Genomic DNA, 22,500 nt, shown 5'->3' on the forward strand with positions numbered 1-22,500 from the left:
GGCTTTTGCTTGGTTTCAGTGCGCAGAAGTCCAGTTTCGCATCAATGGCGTGACTCGCTCAACCACCAAAGCAGATTGTGTTCTTGTAATGATACCCGAGGACACCTTCCCGGAAATATCAGACTGGCTTTGTGAACAAGGAGACACCCCAATAGCGTATGACGCACTCAAAACATACCCTCTGGAGCAGTACTCGCCGTGACCAGCCGCCCGTAATGCAAAGCTTTTTCAGCTCTCGCAACAACCGTTGGGGGACCAAAGGTCTTCGCTTGCCCTAAGGGAAATGACCCGTATCGCTCGCATTCAACCTGCCGCAGACGGCTCTCCTTGTAAGGTGAACCTATTTCGTGACCTTTGGATACGCCGTTTATCCGGACCTATATGCGCTGCCATACCCGAAGTCGATAGTTTACCCATAAAGGACTTGATGACCAAAGCCGACGCCCTTATGGAAAGCCACTTAAAGACCTCCATCAACGCTTACACCCGTGACGAAGAGGACGCCTATTCTACTTCAACCAAAGCTGACGTGAATGCCGTAGGACATACACGCCTACCCCGTGACGTGCCAAAGCGGTGACAAAGCCACCCACCTCCCACCACCCACCACTCGCTCGCGCCCCAACCAACGACTTCTACAGCCTCTTACTACCTCCCATCCACCGCAGTTTTGGTAATACCTCTTCAGATTCGGGGCAACCGCAAAGAAATGTGACAAGGATTGTCAGTGGCCAAAAAACGTGTATGTAGGCCATCGCTGGTGGTGATGGCATCCCGTGTTTCTAATCTTTTCTTTTTACATAATGCAGGAACGGGCGTGCGATTTTTGGTAGACAAGGGGATCTTGTCGTTCTCTTTTGCCAACAAAACTGTTCAGGACACGACGTAGTCTGTCTGCCGACGTACGCTTGGTAGCTGCCCGTGGATCTGTGATACCTACCTAAGGCTACGAGAATTTCACATTATTGTTCGGAAATGGTAAATTTATTTGGAAATTTCTCGTTGCTGACATCACATTGTCAATCCTCGGTTCAGATTTCCTCTCTCATTTCCACCTACTGCTCGATGTCGCCCGCCGACAAATGGTCAACTCACACTCGTACTTGTTGACATCTCCTCAACCCGCCCCCTCCAACCTCGTTCTCCACATTAGCCCATGGATGCCTACGCCCACCTCCTTACGTCGTATCCAGAAGTTTTCCGTCCATAACTTCACCAAACACACACGGTTCCTGCCAAGCACGGTATTTATCACCATATCAAGACGACAGGACCCCCAGTCTTCGCAAAATTTAGACGTCTGCCACCAGAACGATTGGCAGCCGCCAAACAGACATTCGCCGAAATGGAGGAAATGGGCCTTTGCCAAAAGGCCTCCATCCCATGGTCGTCACCCTTACACATCGTTCTGAAGAAAGACGGCTCCCTCCGTCTGTTCAGGGATTACAGGCGCCTGAACATGCAAACAGAACCGGATCACTACCACCTCCGAAACATTGCCGATGTGACCTCCTACCTGCACAGAGCGAAGGTTTCCTCTACGCTCGACCTCCTGAAGGGGTATTATCAGGTGCCTATGAACCTAAAAGTTGTACCCAAGACTGCCATTACCATTCTGTTTGGTACATACACCTTCAATTACTCCTGTTTTGGCCTTCGTAATGCTGGGGAAACGTTTCAACGTCTCATGGATGACATCTTAGGGGACCTCCCTTTCTGTGTATGTTTTGTCAACGACATACTTGTGTTCTCCTCCTGAAAAAAGGAACACCTCTGTCACCTGCGCATCGTGCTCGACCGCCTGCAACAAAACGGCCTTGTAGTCCGGTACGACAAGTGTACCTTTGGCGCCAACAAAGTGTTGTTCTTAGGGCACAGTATCACTCCTGAAGGAGTCCATCCCCTCCCTGAGAGGGTAGCAGCCGTTCAGGACTTCCCCACGCCATCAGCCGTCAAAGCTCTGCAAGAATTCTTGGGCATGATCAACTATTATCACCGTTTTCTACCGGCCATTGTCTCCAGTCTTGCTCCCCTCTACGCCTCCCTCAGGGGCAAGCCAAAGGACCTGAAGTGGGGTCCCCTTCAAGAAGCGGCCTTCTGCAATGCGAAGTAGGCCTTATCAACTGCTGCGGCTCTCACTTTTACTCTCCCATATGCCCCTCTCCTTCTCTCCACCAATGCCAGCAATTTCGCAATTGGTGCAGTACTCAAACAGGTGGTCAACGGCTCACCCTGTCCAATGGCCTTCTTCAGCAGAAAACTGTCCAAGGCAGAATTGGATTATTCTACCTTCGATCGCGAATTGCTGGCAGTGCACTTGGCTGTCCGTCACTTTCGCCATTTCTCAGAAGGTGTGCCCTTCGCCATTCGCACCAACTACATGCCTCTGGTGCACGCTTACACTTGACAGTCTGATGCCTGGTCTGCCCGGCAACGCCAACATCTCTCCGCCGTGGCTGAATACAATTGCACCCTTCAATAGGTCTCTGGAAAAATGAGTCTCGTTGCCGATGCACTGTCAAGAAACATGTTGGCTGCTGTTCAACTGGGATTGGATTACAACGCCCTGGCTGAAGCCAATCGACAGGATCCAGAGTATCAAGTATGTAGGACATCCTGCACGTCCCTCCATTGGGAAGACTTCCCCCTTGAAGACTCCAACACCACCTTCCTCTGTGACGTCAGCACTGGTAGACCACGACCTTGGATTCCTGCTCCCATGCCCCGGCAGGGGTTTGATTTCATTCACGGCCTTTCACATCCCTTGTGCCGTTCTACTGCACAGCTGCTGAAGAAGAAGTTAATCTGGCACAGCATTACTAAGGATGCTAATGAATGGGTCCGCGCCTGTACTTATTGCCAAACTTCCAAAGTACATCGACACACGGATTCAGGAGTGGGCACCTTTCCTCAACCTCAGCGTCGTCTCGCACACATTCACGTTGACGTTGTAGGCCCCCTACCCACATCACAAGGACATCGTTACCTGTTTACCGTTATTGACCGCTCAACTCGTTGGCCTGAAGCCATTCCCATGGAAACTGCAACCTCCGCCTCATGTACATCTTCCTTACTCTCAGGATGGATTGCAAGATTTGGTATCCCTGAGCATATTACTTCTGACAGGGGAACCACTTTCACCTCTCAATTGTAGACATCATTAGCGAATCTCCTAGGCATCACCCTACATCTGACAACGGCCTACAACCCTGCTGCCAATGGAATGGTTGAACGTTTTCATCGCTCCATCAAAGCAGCTTTGATGTCCCGCTGCAAGGATTCCAACTGGTTAATCAGCTTCCCTGAGTCCTCCTGGGACTAAGGATCACTCCTAAAGACGCCCTCGACGTCTTGGCAGATGAAATGGTTTATGGCGACCCGTTGGTCGTCCCTGCTGAATATTTTCCTTCTACAACCGACTTCGACAATCTCCAGCGCATACGTCACGTCGTGGGAAAATTTACTTCATGCCGCCAGACTTACAAGCCCCCAGCGAAGCATCACATACCAACAGACTTGCACTCTGCAACGCACGTCTTCCTGGGTAACGACACTAGCAAGCCACCGTTAACGACCCCTTACACGGGCCCTTTCCTTGTGATCCGATGCAGTCCTAAAGCATTCCTACTAAACATTCGTGGCAAAGAAGACTGGCGCTCTATTTAACATGTACAGTATGTAATTTTTAGGGGGGGGAGCCAAGTACCAACCGTGTGTCACACGAAGGTACATAGTTCATTTTGTGTATATATTATCCTTGTATCTTCGCTCTTCCCTCGCACTAAAAAGAACCAGAATAAACATGTCTTTTTTTCTCATCTGTAACAGTGTCTGTTTTGGATCAGGAAATTTCTTGTTGCTTTGAGCATTTGTATATAAAGGAGAGTCTTCTATAATAAACTCACTTAGTTGCTTTCTTACTGTCTTTGAGTCTGAACCTTCTCTATGCCCGTCACAATATACAAGCCGATCTGAGTAAGAAGGTCACAGAAATTTTAACAAAATAATGCATGAACAGGCATGGTTAAATGGGTTATTATCAGCGTGGAAGGAGAACGATATATACAAAAAAACAGAAATACTGTTACAGAGCACGATCATGTGCTGGACATGGCTCCCCACCTAAGAAAAAAAAAAAACATAAATATGAAATAGGTTCCCTGCTATGAAGAGGTGTACTGTAGGCTGGTCATCTTAAAGAAAATATGCGGGTTTAAGGTGACAAATAGAGACCTAGTCTTATTTGCTCTGAATGGTATGTAAGAACGATTTGGTAGTTCGACGGATCACAAGGGAATAGCTTGTGTAAGTGGGTGTTAGTAGGAGTTTGCTGGTGTCCTTAGGCAGAAAACGTGCATTGTCTTGTGCAAATCTGTCGGCATTTGTAACTTCACTGGGAGCCTGTAAGCCATGTGGTGTGTAGTAAATTTTCCCACAAAATGACGTAGGGACTGGAGATTGACGGAGGAGGTTATCAGTGAAAATAATTCAACAGGGACGACCAACAGGTCTCCATACACTATTTCAGATGCCGAGACATCCTAGGTGTCCCTAGGAGTGATCCTTAGTCCTAAGAGGATCAAAGAAAGCTAAGTAACCAGTAGGAGAAATAGCATCGAGACATCAAAGCTGCGTTAATGTGCGATAAAGACGTTCAACCATTCCATTGGCAACATCGTTGTAAGCGATTTTCTAATGTTGGGTGATGGTAGAAGATGTATGTAATAAAGAGGTAAAAGTGGTACCTCTGACAGAAGTAATATGCCCGTGGATGCCCAATCTCACTATTCACCCCAAGAGAAAGGCGGATGTACAATGCAGTTTGCAGGCGGATGGTTGGAGGCCAACGAGTGAAAGGATGAATGACGGTAAACAGGTGAAGATGTTCTTGTTATGTGGGTTGGAGACCTACTACATTTACGTGATTCTAGCAAAATGAGGCAGAGGCTGAGGAAACATGTCCCTCATCAATGTACATTTGAAATTTGGCATGAAGTACAGGCGCAGACCCAATCTTTATCATCTTTATTAATGCCGTGCGAAATGAACTTCGTCTTCAGCAGCTGTGCAGTAGATTGGCGTCATGTGAAAGGGCATGAATGAAATCAAACGCCTGTTAGCACTTGGCAGCAGTAACTAAAGTCATTGTTTACCAATAATGACTTTACAGCTCAGGGTGGCATTGGAGTCGTCAAGGGTGACGTCTTTCTAATGGAGGGATGTGCAGGCTGTCCTACATGCTTGGTACACTGGAACATTTTGCTGGACTTCTGCCAAGGCATTGTAATCCAATCCCAAGTAAATAGCGACCAATGTGTTTCTTGATAGGGCATTGACAACGGGATTCATTTTCCCAGGGACTCGCTGAAGCACACAATCGTCTTCTGGGTTAATGGGCACCTGGTAATACCATTTCAGGAATTCGAGTGTTGAGAAAACTTCACTCTCTAAATAGGAGGTCACGTCTCCAATGGTTGGGAGAGGGGTAGTTATCTGGCTTTGTCTGCATGTTTAGACACCTATAATCACCAGAGGGGCATAGTGAGCCATAGTTCTTCAGGACGATGTGCTAGGGCGATTAGGATAGGTTTGAGTTGGCCTTTCAGCAAAGGCCCATTTCTTCAATTTTGGTAGACGTATTTTTAGCAGCTGTCATATGGTCTTGTTTCCGACGCCTGAAACTGGCAAAAACTGTGGCCCACGTCATCTTGATATGGTGATAAATACTGTATTTGGTGGGAAACATGGGTGTTCGGCGAAGTTCTGGATAGAAGATTTCTGGGTACGACGTGAGGATGTGGGTGTAGGCATCCAGGGGTGTGCTGATGTAAAATGTGATTTCGTAGGGGGCTGGTTGGAGAGGTGGGTGACATACACCAGAAGGTGGCAATGTGAAATGATATCTGTGCGGATAATTGGAAATGTGACGTCAGCAATGTGAAACTTCCAGTGATATTTGGCCCTTCCAAACGACCATATGAGGTTCTTACAGCAGTAGGTGTGAATTTCAGAACTGTTGGTAGCTAGCAGACGGATGTGGACAGACCTTGACAGACTTTGTTGTATCCTGATGAGTGACCTTGGCAGATGAAAATGGCAAACACCCTTTTCAACCAAAAATTGCATGCCCGTACCTGCATCATGTAAAACGAAAAGACTATTGACAGGGTAAGCAACCAGCATAAGCAATGGCCTACTTACACGTATTTTGGTCACTGACAACCATTCACACATTTCTTCTCAGCAGCCCCAAAAATGGAGTAGTAGCAGTATAACTGTGGCTGATGGGCGTCAGTAAGTGGCTGTGGAGGTCGTTAGTTCGGGAGTGAAATTAGTGGGGGGTTTCCTGTCACTCTGGCATATCACAGGATAGCTGTCTGTCCTACCCCATGCACGTCAGATTCTGTCGATGTTGAATAGTTGTCCACTTCATCAGGAATGGAGGCACTGAGGGATGTCTTGAAGGTGGTGAATTTTATCATTCCATATGGGCGTCATCATGGGCAAAATATTGATAGTTGGTATGGCAGTGCATACAGGTTCATGTAAGCGTCTTATCTAAAGGGCAGGATGCTGGTTCACCTCACGAGAAGAGCCGTCTTTGGTAGGTTGCAAGCGAGCCATAGTGGTCCTTTACCTGAGTGTGAGAAAAGCCTTTGAATCCCCCATGGGTGTTGAGGGAGCTGAAATAGCTAAGCTACACAGGCAGCTAGCAATGGTGGGTATTGCTACAGGAGGTATGTTTTGAGGGCATCGTATGCTATAGACATGTCCCCATGAATGCAAAGTCAATCAGATGTTACCGGAATGTGTAGGTAGTAGGTTGGCCAGGGCACCAGCCGCCCATTGAGATACTACCGCTAGAGAGTTAGGGGGTCCTTTGACTGGCCAGACAGTACCATATTGGATCCTTCTTTCTGGTTACGGTTCTTTCCCTTTGCCTACACAGACACCGAATAGTCTGGCCTATTCTTTACAGATTCTCCTCTGTCCTCATACACCTGACAACACTGAGATTACTAAACAACTCTTCTTCACCCAAGGGGTTAACTACGGCAATGTAATTGTTCAGTGGCTACTTTCCTCTTGGTAAGGGTAGAAGACACTCTTTAGCTATGGTAAGCAGCTCTTCCAGGAGAAGGACACTCCAAAATCAAACCATTGTTCTCTAGTCTTGGGTAGTGCTATAGCCTCTGTACCATGGCCTTCCAATGGCTTGGGTTAGAGTTCTCTTGCTTGAGGGTACACTCAGGCACACTGTTCTATCTAGTTTCTCTTTCTCTTGTTTTGTTGAAGTTTTTATTGTTTATATAGGAAATATTTATTTTAATGTTGTTACTATTCTTGAAATATTTTATTTTTCCTTGTTTACTTTCCTCACTTAGCTATTTTTCCCTGTTGGGGCCCCTGGGCTTATAGCATCCTGCTTTTCCAACTAGAGTTGTAGCTTAGCATTCAATAATAATAATAATAATAACAATCGGGGATCACCGTGATAACATACACTGCCTTCATGTTTGACTGAGTCATGACCTTGATGCAAACCTGGAATTCAGCTTATTGGAACCAAGTGAACACTTCTCCAATGGTGAAGGGTGGCAGTTTCATTTAAGCAGAGTGTGTGGAAGAGACGAGATTGTTGAGCAGCATTTTCAAACATGAGGCCACAGCAGTAAAGGAAGGTGGGAGCAAGCGATTCCTCCGGTAGTCATCAATTGTGCGAGAGCGCCATTAGATGATAACTGAGAGGCAAGGTGAATATAACTTACTTAATTTTAATGAATCATTGGCTTATATAATCCACTCCGAGCAAGAATGTAACAATAACTCAAACAAAATAAATCCTGAACTGGCAGGCCTAAAAAAGCCGTCATGAATGCAAGGGGAGAGTGATATATACAAAAAACTGAATTACCATTACAGTCTATGAGCGTCTTCAAAACATGTGTGGTATAAGATATATATACAGACACACACACACACACACACATAAATATATATATATATATATATATATATATATATATATATATATATATATATATATATATATATATATATATATATATATATATATATATATGCAAAAATACAATCATATAGATATATATGTGTGTGAGTGTAATGAAAACTTTGCAGAAGAGACGTAAAATCCCCAAACTTTCAACTTTGCTTTATATCATGAAAATCTACTGTCTTGCCTTTCTCTGGTCGTGGAGAATAGACATCTCCTTTGACACTAGCATACAGATGGACACCTTGATATCCTCCCAAAACATCGTTTACATTTCTATCACCTTTCCAAGTCCCAGAGATACAATGCAGAGGTCTCCAATGCTTGCTTTACATGCAAATGCCCCTCTAGAAGGTTGCGTGCTAATAGACGAAGGGGATTTATCAGAAACGCTTCTCGGATAAAACACAACTAACTGGCGGCTCATATTCGCCCCCCTCCCAACCCCCCCCCCCCCAAAAAAAAAAAAATATATATATATAAGAATATGATGAATCTTAGAGGATTCATTATTTTTGGGGGAACATTTATTTGCTATCATAATATCCCTATCTCTTAGAGCCTAAAATATAGGGATTTTGAAGTAGTAAAAATTCAAAATTTGAGAGAGAGAGAGAGAGAGAGAGAGAGAGAGAGAGAGAGAGAGAGAGAGAGAGAGAGAGAGAGAGAGAGAGAGATTGGATCAAATCCCTGTCATATAATGTATGAACGTTTTCAAAACCTCCTTAGACAATTCTATTACTAAAAGTCATTTTTTTTCTGGTTATAAAACTTGTTATTGTTAGCTGTTTTGTCAATTCTTAATTAAGAATGGCTCCCAAAAATGTTCAGTCAACTTCGTTACTAGTCAAAAACAAAATTGCTTTCTTTCAGGTCTCCCTGCATTATAAAATAAACATATTATGCAACCAAGCTAAGTATCAGATACGAAAGAGAAATATTTTCTGTAAAATATAGGGAACTTAATATGGAAATTGGTAGTATTAGCCATTGGAAAATGTCTGCTAATATTCATTTTTATTGCCATGAGTGAATTTTATTTTTTGCATTTGATTTGCACGAGAATATATTCAAAATAACTTGATCAGTCTAATAACCTCATAATATAGGAATTATAATCTAATCATCGTTCTAGAAGTTATATATATTTGGTTCAAAATGTATTCATTTTTAAAGCGAGGTTTTATATTCTGGTTTGAATAAATAATCTACCTATATATTAAAACAACGTATATTTGCATTACTGTATTTCTTGCCTAAAGCTTTTATTGAAGTACCAATAACTTTTCAAACATCGAGATATAAAAATTATATACTTTTTGAGGGTGGAGTCTTACGATTTGAAACATTTGCTCTCCATTATCTTGTACCAAGGCACTACTCAAAGTCCTTTCCGTATAGGTAACTTTTACTTTTTAAGTATCAATTTTAGTTGGATACAAAAGTGGTAATTTTTTATGTTCTTTTTGAAAATATTCATAATAGTTTTTTAGTATAAATTCTTCATACATGTGTAACGGTACTTTTAAATTCTAGTATCAATATCCATCATTGATATTGATCAAAAATAACCAAAATACTTTATAATGAATATCAAAAAATTTAATTTCATTAAAATTATTTTTGAGATACTCATGAATATATCTATCTACCTATCTATCTAGCTATTTATCTATCTATATGCGTGTGTCTATGAGTGTGTGTTTGTAAGCGTGTGTAGATAAGTGCGCGTACAGTAGATTATATGCGTGTGATTGTTTGTGCCTGTCTATTTGTTTACAAGTTTCTTACAAAATAAGAGCAATACTTAAGGCTTACTACATTCGCATCTTATATACAATGTACTGACTATGATGTCTACATTCGTTATTAGATATTTACAATAGATATGTTACTAGTAAAAATTCCACAAGTATTTGCGTCACACGCATACATCATCTTTTTTATATCAATGGGTATACGCACACATATGCACACACACAGACACACAGACACACACACACACACACAGACACACACATACGCACACACACACACACACATATATATATATATATATTCAAATAAGCCATATATATTTTGATATATTAATGTCTGGATTCTCTTAACGACCTCGGGATCAGAGCCCCAGGCGAAATCTCACAAAGACAAGAGCTTGGCTCCGGCCGGGAATCGAACCCTGGTCGGCAAGCTTATATAGACAGTGACTAACCCATTCGGCCGAATGGGTTAGTCACTGTCTATATAAGCTTGCCGACCAGGGTTCGATTCCCGGCCGGAGCCAAGCTCTTGTCTTTGTGAGATTTCGAAATCTCACAAAGACAAGAGCTTGGCTCCGGCCGGGAATCGAACCCTGGTCGGCAAGCTTATATAGACAGTGACTAACCCATTCGGCCGAATGGGTTAGTCACTGTCTATATAAGCTTGCCGACCAGGGTTCGATTCCCGGCCGGAGCCAAGCTCTTGTCTTTGTGAGATTTCGCCTGGGGCTCTGATCCCGAGGTCGTTAAGAGAATCCAGACATTAATATATCAAAATATATATGGCTTATTTGAATATGAAAAACACGTAAAAATGTGCAAAATTTATCATATATATATATATATATATATATATATATATATATATATATATATATATATATATATATATATATATATATATATATATATATGTGTGTGTGTGTGTGTGTGTGTGTGTGTGTGTCTGCGTTTGTATATATGTATATATATATATATATATATATATATATATATATATATATATATATATATATATATATATATATATATATATATATATATATATATATATATATATATATATATATATATATATATATATATATATATATATATACTGTACGTGTGTGTTTGTATGTATGCAAGAGAATGGTAAAAGATGACACAAAATTTAATAGAGAAAGCAAAAATGTAGGTGATAATAAATATAAGTAAAACTAATATAATATTCAATTAACATTCAAGGATCCAACCAAAGCATAAGAATATGATGGAGATTATGAAAGGTAAAATGCCACATTCTCAAAAAAAAAAAAAGGGAAAAAAAATGTCAGATTGTTCTAACAGTATTAAGTTTTGCATCAGAATCGCAGAGCCTTAATAAATCCTTAGAACATAAGCTAATTACAACAGTAAGAGCCATGGAATAACAAGGTGTAACATCGATACGAGAGCAAACTATGGGAGAACATATTATAACAATATGTAAGAAATGGACATTGAAAGTACATACAATGAGAATGACAGATAATAGGTGGACATTACGAATAACAGAATGAGGCCATTGAGATTGCAAACGAATCACGGGACGGAAGACATGACGACGAATTAACGAACTAAGAAAATTTGCGGTTATACACTAGTATAGAAGCACCATGAATAGATGCGAGTGGAAGGACATGTGTGAAGCCTTTGTTTGCAAAGAGCTAGTAACGGCTGATTATGATGATTACATATGTAAAACAGCTACAAATGCAGCCGTTTCTCGTCCACTGCAGGACAAAGGCCTTACGCGTCCTTAATTATGTCTGCAGTTTGGCAATTTCCATCACTACGCTTGCCAAAGCAGATTGGTAAATGTGGGAGACATTAGTCTCATCGCTCACAGCAAACCATCCTAATATGTGTGACTCGAATAGTACAGCTTTACTGATCATATCGATAGACAAATCCATTCGCAACGTTTTATATATATATATATATATATATATATATATATATATATATATATATATATATATATATATATATATATATATATATATATATATATATATATATATATATATGTGTGTGTGTGTGTGCGTGTGTGTGTGTGCGTGCGTGTGTATGTGTGTGTGTGTATGTGTGTGTGTGTGTGTTTGTGCAAGTGTGTGCAATATATCTGCCTCCCCTTACAGATTATGAGTTCATATGATACAATTTTACGTATTCCTTTATGGAATATGTATATATTTTGCCTTTTAATCAAACTAAATACATTTCCGGAAATGAGGTCACTGAATTTCAATAGTATTGGAATCCTATTTGCTTCAACTTATTCCAAAGCATTCCTGTCAAAGCACACACATGTTTCGGAGCTTAAAAAGTTAACCTTTCCAATCAAGGGAGTAGGCACACACGGATACACACAAAGACGTATACACAAACGCTTGCATTGAATACGAGCCTCCAATTAAAGGACCCCTCGTTACCCTGACATTCGGACATTTTTCGAAAAAGATCATCTTAAAATTGCAATATCGTTACGTTCTTTGTGAGCAATCGGAACGACCTGGAATACGTTCAGCGCCGCATTATGTTATTGTTATTGGTTACTTCTGCGTCGAGTTTATGCTCTCTTATTCCGATGGGACATCCAGACTCTTGTTTACTGACGAGTAACGTTTCTTTCTTTCCTCTTCTTCTTCTTTTTCTTCTTCTTCATTGGTGATGGGTATAAGAGTTTGGTTATTTTATTTTATTCGAGATATGGATTTTTTTTTCTGTTTCTGTAATCTTTAGACTTAGAGTGCCTCTTCCTGGCTTACTTAGACATCATGGAAAAAAAGAAAAAAATAAATATTGTTTCAGCATGCTAATAATATGGCTTCTCTCTTTGAGTTACATAGATCATAGAACAGTAAGAAGTTTTTATTATTTTACGTATACAAAAGAAAGTCCTATATATTTATTGAACTGTTAATGTTTTGACCAATGTTTTTAAAGATTATTTCTTAGAGGGTATTTCAATTACAGAAGCCAATGACATTGTTCTAAGAGTGTTTTTGTCTCATGATATAGGTCTTGGAGGTAATCTTAGTTACATCCTTCAATCTTTTAAAAGATATAATTTCTTCACTTCCTACACTCTTTGATGCAAAATATTTACAAAGCACCAGAAGACATTTGTTCATGGTAATCTATTACTCGCCTCATTAGAATTGCTTCCAGCTGCAAACGTAAGGAATGTACTTCAGTGAGAGAGTTAGTGTTTTATCATACTAATATCACAATGTTCAAAATCATCATCCTTAGATTCAATTTGGACCGTCAGATCTCTTAGGAATTCATATCCTTCACATTTTTCCCCTTTTTTTATGCAAAAAAAAAAAGAAAAATATTCCCGGGATATATTTAATGATTTCACTTTGATTATTTGTGTCTTTGGATATTTTCGCAGTGGAATGTCCCGTATATAATAAAAGACATGCGTCTTGTGTGTATATATATATATATATATATATATATATATATATATATATATATATATATATATATATAATATAGTTATGGCTCCCGGGTCTGGGCACCAAAAAGATATACTGTATTGTAAAATGGTTTGAGACTGGGAACCAAAAATATAATATAACATGTACTACGACTGACAAGTTAATCAACCTCTCAAATTCCAAACTCACTTGTTTGTTTTTACATTAAATCTGTTAAAATTTAAAACATTAATACAAGATTTCTGAGACAATTAATTGAGTCCAGACAACAACTTATGAAACACCGAATATCCAAAAGGCTCTTAAGTACACTCAAAACAGAACTGGGTAATTACTCTTAAGAATTATTGATGACTTATCACGACTCTTCAAAAGGATACAAGCGAATTCTATTCTAAACACTGGTGATTGGAGTAATATACTCTTTAAAAAAAAAAAATATTCCATATAAATTACAACACTTTGGAAAATAATTTACATAATAACAAATATAGTCACTCGAAATATTTAGTCTGAACAAAACTTAGATTAAGACAAAATTGTTCCGATCTAATAATAATATAATGACGTGACTTGAACTATTATATCTCAATAAACCTTAGAATAAGAAAAGAAATGACACTTATGAAAATAATACAGTCACTTGTTTCTCTTGAAATTAAATCTGAGTAAAATATTTCAGTTTCGGCCTTAATGAGAAACAGATAACCAGATTACAATACAAATAGCTTCTCCCTACAGTGCCAGTTACAAAAATATTTACACAATGCTAACAATCCCCCTAACACAATGAATTCTAAATCCCCTTTTCGTCTTACATATCTTTTCAACACACGATTTCGTTTGAGGCACGAAGTCACTTAGGAGAGGACACACTATAGGTACTGAACACTTTTAAAACAATACTCTGCACTGCATGATTGAGTGAGAGAGAGAGAGCGAGATGGCGGACTTCAGACTAGAAATCTCTGATTTGACTATCTAACACTGGAGGTCGCCTTACATATAAAACCTGCCTGATTCCAGAAAATTTCAAATGAACTGGGAAGCTTGGGGGGAGGGCAAGAGGCGTCAGAGTTACCAAGTATCGCTCTCCCGAACGTATACTTATGCCATGCCAGACAGCTCTGGCAGTCAGGTAGTTCTGCCTACCATTTGTCCCCGAAATAAAAAAAAAAAAAGATACTATCCTATAACTAGACTCTTTGCAAGAATTCCAGGCACGCGGTACACTGCTCATTCTCTCTCAAACATGATGCAATACCTCACAAAATAAGAATAGCATTATATAAGCCACAATTCGCATCTTCTCTTATTGAATAACACTCTCAAACAGTTTATGTAAGGCTTCATAACAAAACATATGTGAAATAAAAAGTTAATTTTTAAAAATAACATAAATTTACATATACTGCCTTGAATAAAGAATAAAATTAAATTAACAACGAAAGTCTTATTTAATTTTCCTAATATACTTACATCTACATGAGAGGAGCTCATTTTATGGGCTGGCAATACATCTCTTCAATGTACAAGGTCAATAATAAAAGAATAAATCATGAATAAACTATTGTATTTACTCTACGCCAGACCAGCTTCGTAAGAATATTTATATATATATATATATATATATATATATATATATATATATATATATATATATATATATATATATATGTATATACATATATATATATATATATATATATATATATATATATATGCACATATAATGTTTTCAGTAACGCTGAGAAGCACTTACAAGCGTTCCTCAAGTAGGCGGGGGATGAAGTAAATATACTCTGGTGATGTTGTACCCTTAGAAGCACCATCGGAAACCAAAAAAGCTTGGTTGTAGTTAAGAAAGGATTAGGAGGTTAGGAAGGGTTGAATATGTGCGTGAGCCTGTTGGTGTCTGTGCCTGCCTCTATTATTGACGGATTGCATACACTACTCTTGCATAAGAAGGAAGTGTAGCTCTGTAACTGTCATAACTCAACTTTACTCCGATACAAGAGATATTGAAATATGACTTATTCTGAAATATATTGAAAATTTTATGGAGAATCTAAAGACAGATCATTGCAGTTGAACTAACGAGAGAGAGAGAGAGAGAGAGAGAGAGAGAGAGAGAGAGAGAGAGAGAGAGAGAGAGAACGAGTAATTCCATGACTGAGACTTCAAACAGTTCTAAGGTATTTGGATATATCCACAAAAGGATAATTCTATCATGATGAAGGATTGATCACTTTGAACTATCATCAACATTCTATTATCGTCCTCATTCTTGTTTCTGCCATATGTAGAATCTTAACAAAGAGGTCTTTCGTGAATTTGCTTTTGCATAAACCCACTTGATCGTGAGCGTAAATATAAATAATTAAGAGATTATAAAGTTCAAGTAAATTCTCTATACACTCCGCCAAAATGCTTTTCTAAAACTGAGGTAACTCTGTGGCTCTCAGTGAACTTATTTATATGTAAGCTTAAATTTCTTTTTCAGCTTTATAAGAGAATAGAAATCTATCATCATATCAAATTATATTGAAATAATTCAACAGAAGTTAATCAAAAGTGTTCACAATATCCCTACAATTATTTGACATGGATCATTTAGAAAAACATTTCCAGTATCATTATTAACAACCATTCGAATAGCGCTAACGTATCCCTGCATGTTGTAAGAGGCGACTAAAAGGGACGAGACGAGGGGACTGGGAAGAACCCCCCCCCCTTGTATTATATTCTGCTGTGAGACATCAAAGTGGTGGAGCTAAGGGAAGAGTGACTGCTCCCTGCACTCTAGTTTTGGGGTGAGTGAATGTGCGTGGATGTGGTACGATAGGGAATAAAAGATGTGAGATTGGAAGCACGCTTAGGTATAGAAAGATGGATGTTTTGGCTTTGTGTGAGACATATATAAAAGGGAAGTGTGAAGTGTTGTTTGGTGAAGTGACTGGTAAAGGATCTGATATTGAAAGGGGAAGAACAAGAGAGGGTGTGGCTCTATTGCGAGTGAATAGATGACTAGTAAATTAGTAGAATGGAAGGACATATCATTTAGATTAATGTTGGTTAGGATTAGATTGGGGAGGGAATATTGGGCTTTTGTTAGTGCGTAGGGGCCAGGTTGTGAGAAAAGTTATGAAGAGTGAATTAACTCAATGTGTAGAAGGACTGGGTAGAAGGAATTATGTACAGTAGTTGTCATGGGTGACTTAAATACTAGAGTGGGTGCTGTAGAGGTAGAAGGTGTCATTGGGAAGTATGGCGTACCAGGTGGAAATGAGAGTGGTGAGACTCTGGTAGGTATGTATTGAACAAGAGCTGGTAATAAGTGGCAAGTATACATGGATAGGAGTGGCAAAAGGACGAGTGGTAGAAAGGACAATAATGGATTATGTGTTGATAACAAGAAGAATGTTTTGAAGATTGGAAGACATACACTTGTTTAAGGGTATGACTAACGGTATGTCTGATCGTTTTTTGGTAGAAGGGAAATTAGGGGCAGCAAAATAGTGGGGGAATAGATTGGGGGATGTAAAAGGAAAATGGTTGAGGTTAAAGTGTTAAGGAAACCAGAGCTAAAAAGTGAATATTAAGAAAGTTTGGAAATGGCCTATGACAGAGTGGAGTGAGAGAAACGGGTAATTTTGAGGGGGAGTGGAGGTAATGAAGAAGGGTAGTGAATGGTGGAATGGAATGAAGATTAAAGTGGAAGAGAAAAAGAGGACATTTGAAGAATAATAGTGTAAGGTAGTATGAAAGATTTACAGTAGAGGGAAAAATGTGGAAGTTAACGTTAGGTAGCTGAGGCAAAGAGGACGTGTGGCTGGAGTTGAGGTCAGGGTTTGGGTCATTTGTATGAAGATAATAAGAAGAAATTTTAGAAAGAAGTGACGAGAGTAAGGAGGGGTAGTTCGAGAATTGAAGAGACAGGGAAAGAGGGAGATAGAAGGTTGCTAAAAGGAGAGGAGGCAAGAAAAAGGTGGACGTAATATTTGGAAAGTTTACTGAATGTTGAGGATATTAGGGAGGTAGATATAATTGTTGTTACAGTTGTTGAAGTGCCAGTGATGGAAGAGGAGAATGAGAAAGAGATTAAAAATGAGGAAGTGAGGAGAGCACTAGAAGAATGGAGAGTAGAGAAAGTACCTGGTATGGATGGTGTGAGGACTGATATGTTAAAGGAAGGGGGTGTGACTGTATTTGAACTGCTGGTGAGATTGTTTCATATGTGTTTTATGTTGTCAATTGTACCAGTCGACTTGGTGTGTAAATGTATTGTACCACTATATAATGGTAAGGGCGAAGTGCATGAGTGTTGTAATTCTAGGGGCATTAGTTTGCTGAGTGTGATTGAAAAAGTGTATACTAGAAAACAGGGATGAATGGCGACCCATAGGGACGCTGATCCACTAGGCCCTGCTGCTTCCTCCGGTTGCCTTGGTGGCTGCGGAGGTAGCAGATGTCAGGGATTCAGTGTATGAAATTCATTTGTGGTGGATAATGGGGGAGGGAGGGCTGTGGCCCCTAGGAATACCAGCCAAACTCGGCTGAATCACTTGTCAGGCTGGGAGGAGCAAAGAGAGGAAAGATCCCCTCTTGTTCCTTTGCTTTGGTGTCGGCTCACCCCCAGAATGGAGGGAAGTTCCTTTGTAAATAGCTAAATTATTATTATCATTATTATTATTATTATTATTATTATTAATAATTGGTAAGCTACTACCCCAGTTGGAAAAGTAGAATTCTATAAGCCCTATGGGCCCAACTGGGATAATAGCCCTGTGAGGAAAGGAAACAAGGAAAAATAAAATATTTTAAGAACATTAGCCACGTTAAGTATATTGTACCAACCGTGTGTCACACGATCGTACATAGTAACAACATTTCCTTTTTTGTATATATTATGCTTTATATCTTCACTCTCCCCTTGCACTAATAGGGAACTGAATAAACATGTCTGTTTTTCTCACCATTAACTGTTACCAGAAGGGGTTGTCGGTTGAACATGAAATTGCCTGTTATATTTTAATGTCCTGCTGTTCTGTAATAAAGTTACTCAGTTGCTTTCATCCTGCCTTCTTAGTCTCAGACTCTCTCGTCCCATCACATTGGTGACCCCGGAAGTCGACTCGCCCCTCCGCCTTCCATCCCCGCTCCAGTCATTGGTATTATGGCGGACTCCACGGAAGTTGGCGCTGCCCCATTGAAACTTTCGTCGTTCACCAGCCGAAAGGCGTTTGCTTGGTTTCAGCGTGCAGAAGTGCAGTTCCGCATCAAGGGCATGACTCGCTCAACCACCGAAGCAAAATGTGTTCTGGGGGCAATACTCAAGGACACCCTCCCGGAAATATCCGAGTGGCTTTGTGAACAAGGGGACACCCCAATAGCGTACGCGCTGCCATACTCGATGTCGATAGTTTACCCTTGAAGGACTTGATGACCAAAGCCGATGCCCTTATGGACAGCCACTTCATGACCTTCAATACCTCCATCAATGCCTCCACTCCTGACAAAGAGGACACCTATTCAGCATCAACTGAAGCTGACATGAATCCCGTAGGACATACACGCCTACTCCATGACGTGCTGGAGCCGCGACAAAGCAACCCATCACCCACCACTCGTTCGCGCCACAAGCTAAGACTTCTACACCCACTTACTGCCGCCCATCGGCCGCAATTTGCTACTACCAATACAAATTCAGGGCAGCCGCGAAGAAATGTGCCAAGGAATGTCAGTGGCCAGAAAACGTGTATGTAGGCCATCGCTCGTGGCAGTGGCCTTCCGTGTTTCTAGTCTTATCTTTTTACATGATGCATGAATGGGCGTGTGATTTTTGGTAGACACAGGTGCTTGCCATTCTCTTTTGACAAGGGAACCCTTCAGGACACGACATAGTCTGTCTACGTCTGTCGACGTCCACCTGGTAGCTGCAAACGGATCTGCAATACCCCCCTATGGTTACGAGAACCTCACATTATCGTTTGGAAACGGTAAATTTAATTGGAAGTTTCTCGTTGCTGACGTCACTTTGCCAATCCTTGGTGAGGATTTCCTCTCTCATTTTCACCTTATGGTCGATATCGCCCACCGACGATTGGTCAACACAGATTCGTACTTGTCGACAGCTCTTCAAGCCGCCCTCTCCAACCTTGATCTCCACATCAGCGCACTCACAGATGCCTACGCTCACCTCATTACTTCGTACCTGTACGTTTTCCGTACAGAACTTCGCCAAACACCCACGGCTCCTACCAAGCAAGGTAATTGTCACCATATCAAGACGACGGGACCCCTAGTCTTCGCAAAATTCAGATATCTGGCACCGGATCAATTGGCAGCCTCTACACAGACGTTCGCCAAAATGGAGGGAATGGGCGTTTGGCGAAAAGCCTCCGCCCTACGGTCGTCACCCATACACATGTTTCTGAAGAAAGACGGCTCCCTCTGTCCTTGCGGAGATTACAGGAACCTGAACATGCAAACAGAACCGGATCACTACCCCCTACCAAACATCACTGACGTGACCTCCTACCTGCACAAAGCGACGGTTTTCTCAATGCTCGACCTACTGAATTGGTATTATTAGGTGCCTATGAACCCAGAAGATATCCCAAAGACCGCCATCACCACTCCGTTTGGTACATACACCTTCAATTACTCCTGTTTTGGCCTTCGTAATGCAGGGCCACTTTTCAACGTCTCATGGATGGCATCTGAGGGGACATCCCCATCAGTGTATGTTATATGGACGACATACTTATGTTCTCTTCCTCAAAAGAGGAACACCTCCGTCACCTGTGAATCGTGCTCGACCGCCTGCAACAAAACGGCCTTGTAGTCCGGTACGACAAGTGTACCTTTGGCGCCAACGAAGTGTCGTTCTTAGGGCACCGCATCACTCCTGAAGGAGTCCATCCCCTCCCTGAGAAGGTAACACCCATTCAGAACTTCCACACGCACTCGACTGTCAAAGCTCTGCAGGAATTCTTGGGCATGATCAAATATTATCACCGTTTTCTGCCAGCCATTGGTGCCACTCTTGCTCCCCTCTACGCCTCCCTCAAGGGTAAGCCAAAGGACCTGAAGTGAGGTCCTCTTCAAGAAGCGGCCTTATCAACCGCTGCTGTTCTCACTTTTCCCATCCCACATGCCCCTCTCTTTCTCTCCACCAATGCCAGCGACGTCGCTATTGGTGCAGTACTTGAATAGGTGGTCAACGGCTCTCCCTGCCCATTGGCCTTCTTCAGCAAAAAACTGTCCAAGGCAGAATCGGGTTATTCTACCTTCGATCACGAATTGCTGGCGGTGCACTTGGCTGTCCGTCACTTTCACCATTTCTTAGAAGGTACGCCCTTCGTCATTCGCACAGACCACATGCCTTTGGGGCACACCTTCACTTGACAGTCTGACGCCTGGTCTGCCCATCACCTCCGACATCTCTCCGCTGTGTCTGAATACAATTACACCCTTCTACAAGTCCCTGCGAAAATGAATCCCGTTGCTGATGCCCTGTCAAGAAACACGTTGGCTGCCGTTCAACAGGGATTGGATTACAACGCCTTGGCTGAAGCCCAACGACAGAATCCCGAGTATCAAGCATGTAGGACCTCCTGCACATCACCCTCCTCTTTGACGTCAGTACTGATAGACCGCAACCTTGGATTCCTGCTCTCAAGCGCCGACAAGTGTTTGATTTCATTCACGGCCTTTCACATCCCTTGTGCTGTTCTACTGCACAGCTGCTGAAGACGGAGTTCATTTGGCACGGCATTTCTAAGGATGATAAGGATGGAGTCGGTGCCTGTACTTCTTGCCAAACTTCGAAAGTATATCGAAACATGGATTCAGGAGTGGGCACCTTCCTCAACCTTAGCATCGTTTTGCCCACATTCACGTCGACGTTGTAGGCCCCCTACCCAAATCACAAGGACATCGTTACCTGTTTACCGTCATTGACCGCTCAACTCGTTGGCCTGAATCCATTCCCATGGAAACTGCAACGTCCATCTCATGTACATCTGCCTTACTCTCAGGATGGATTGCAAGATTTGGTATCCCTGAGCATATTACTTCTGGCAGGGGAACCACCTTCACCTCTCAATTGTGGACGTCATTAGCGAATCTCCTGGGCATCACCCTACATCAGACAACGGCCTACAACCCCACTGCCAATGGAATGGTTGAATGTTTTCATCGCACCCTCAAAGCAGCTTTGATATCCCGCTGCAAGGATTGCAACTGGTTTACTCAGCCTCCCTGGGTCCTCCTGGGACTAAGGACCACTCCTAAAGACGCCTTCGACGTCTAGGCAGCAGAAATGGTTTACGGCAACTCATAGGTCGTCCCTGCCGAATTTCTTTCCTTCTGCAACCTCCTCCGACCATCTCCAGTGCATACGTCACATCATGGGAGAATTTACTCCATGACACCAGACCTACAAGCCCCCAGCAAAGCATCACATACCAACAGACTTGAACTCTGCAATGCACATCTTCCTACACAACAACGCTAGCAAGCCACCGCTAACGCCCCTTTACATGGTCCCTTTCCTTGTGATCCGACACAGTCCGTAAGCATTCCTACTAAACATTCGTGGCAAAGAAGACTGGGTTTCCACTGATCGTCTAAAACCTGCTTATCTCCTGCCTGATGCCCCGCCTACAGTTTCCCTCTCTAAAGAAGGGCGCTCTGTTTAACATGTAAAGTATGTCATGTTCAGGGGGGGGGGAGCCATGTACCAACCGTTTGTCACACGATCGTACATAGTAATGACTTTTATTTTTTTGTGTATATTATGCTCTGTATCTTTGCTCTCCCCTTGCACTGATAGGAACCTGAATAAACATGTTTGTTTTTCTTACCATTAACTGTTAACAGAACAGGTTGTCGGTTGAACATGAAATGTCCTTTTTGCCTGGACTTTATGTATATATAAACAGATGTTCTGTAATGAAGTTACTCAGCTGCTTTCTTCCTGCCTTCTTAGTCACAGCCTCTCTTGGCCCATCACAATATATTTCCTATAAAACTATAAAAACTTTCCAAAAAAAAGAGGAGGAGAAATTAGGTAAAATAGTGTGCCTGAGTGTACCCTCTAACTCAAGACAGTGGAAGACTCTGGTAGATAGGATATGGCAGCACCCAAGACTAGAGAAAAATGGTTAGATTTTGTGGTGCCCTTCTCCTAGAAGAGCTGCGCACTATAGTTAAAAGTCTCTTCTACTCGTTGAGATACTACCGCTAG

The 22,500-nt window shown here is 41.4% G+C and overlaps 1 protein-coding gene across 1 annotated transcript; it reads left to right on the forward strand.

Annotated features, from left to right (window-relative positions):
- The first annotated feature begins 19,326 nt into the window (after positions 1-19,326).
- Positions 19,327-20,748, forward strand: LOC137656545 (uncharacterized). Its single transcript, XM_068390714.1, has 2 exons — positions 19,327-19,832; positions 20,661-20,748. Exons 1-2 carry the CDS (start codon positions 19,327-19,329, stop codon positions 20,746-20,748), a joined length of 594 nt encoding a protein of 197 aa, XP_068246815.1.
- Positions 20,749-22,500: the final 1,752 nt, after the last annotated feature.

This window comes from Palaemon carinicauda, chromosome 17 (assembly GCF_036898095.1).
Source record: "Palaemon carinicauda isolate YSFRI2023 chromosome 17, ASM3689809v2, whole genome shotgun sequence".
NCBI classification, from domain to species: Eukaryota; Metazoa; Arthropoda; class Malacostraca; order Decapoda; family Palaemonidae; genus Palaemon; species Palaemon carinicauda.

Excerpts from the sequence above, each read along its gene's own strand:
- LOC137656545 (XM_068390714.1), top strand. The coding sequence starts at position 19,327 with ATGGTCGATATCGCCCACCGACGATTGGTCAACACAGATTCGTACTTG. Across the intron at positions 19,833-20,660 it reads ATGCTCGACCTACTGAATTG|TCTGACGCCTGGTCTGCCCA; the intron begins GTATTATTAGGT and ends TTCACTTGACAG.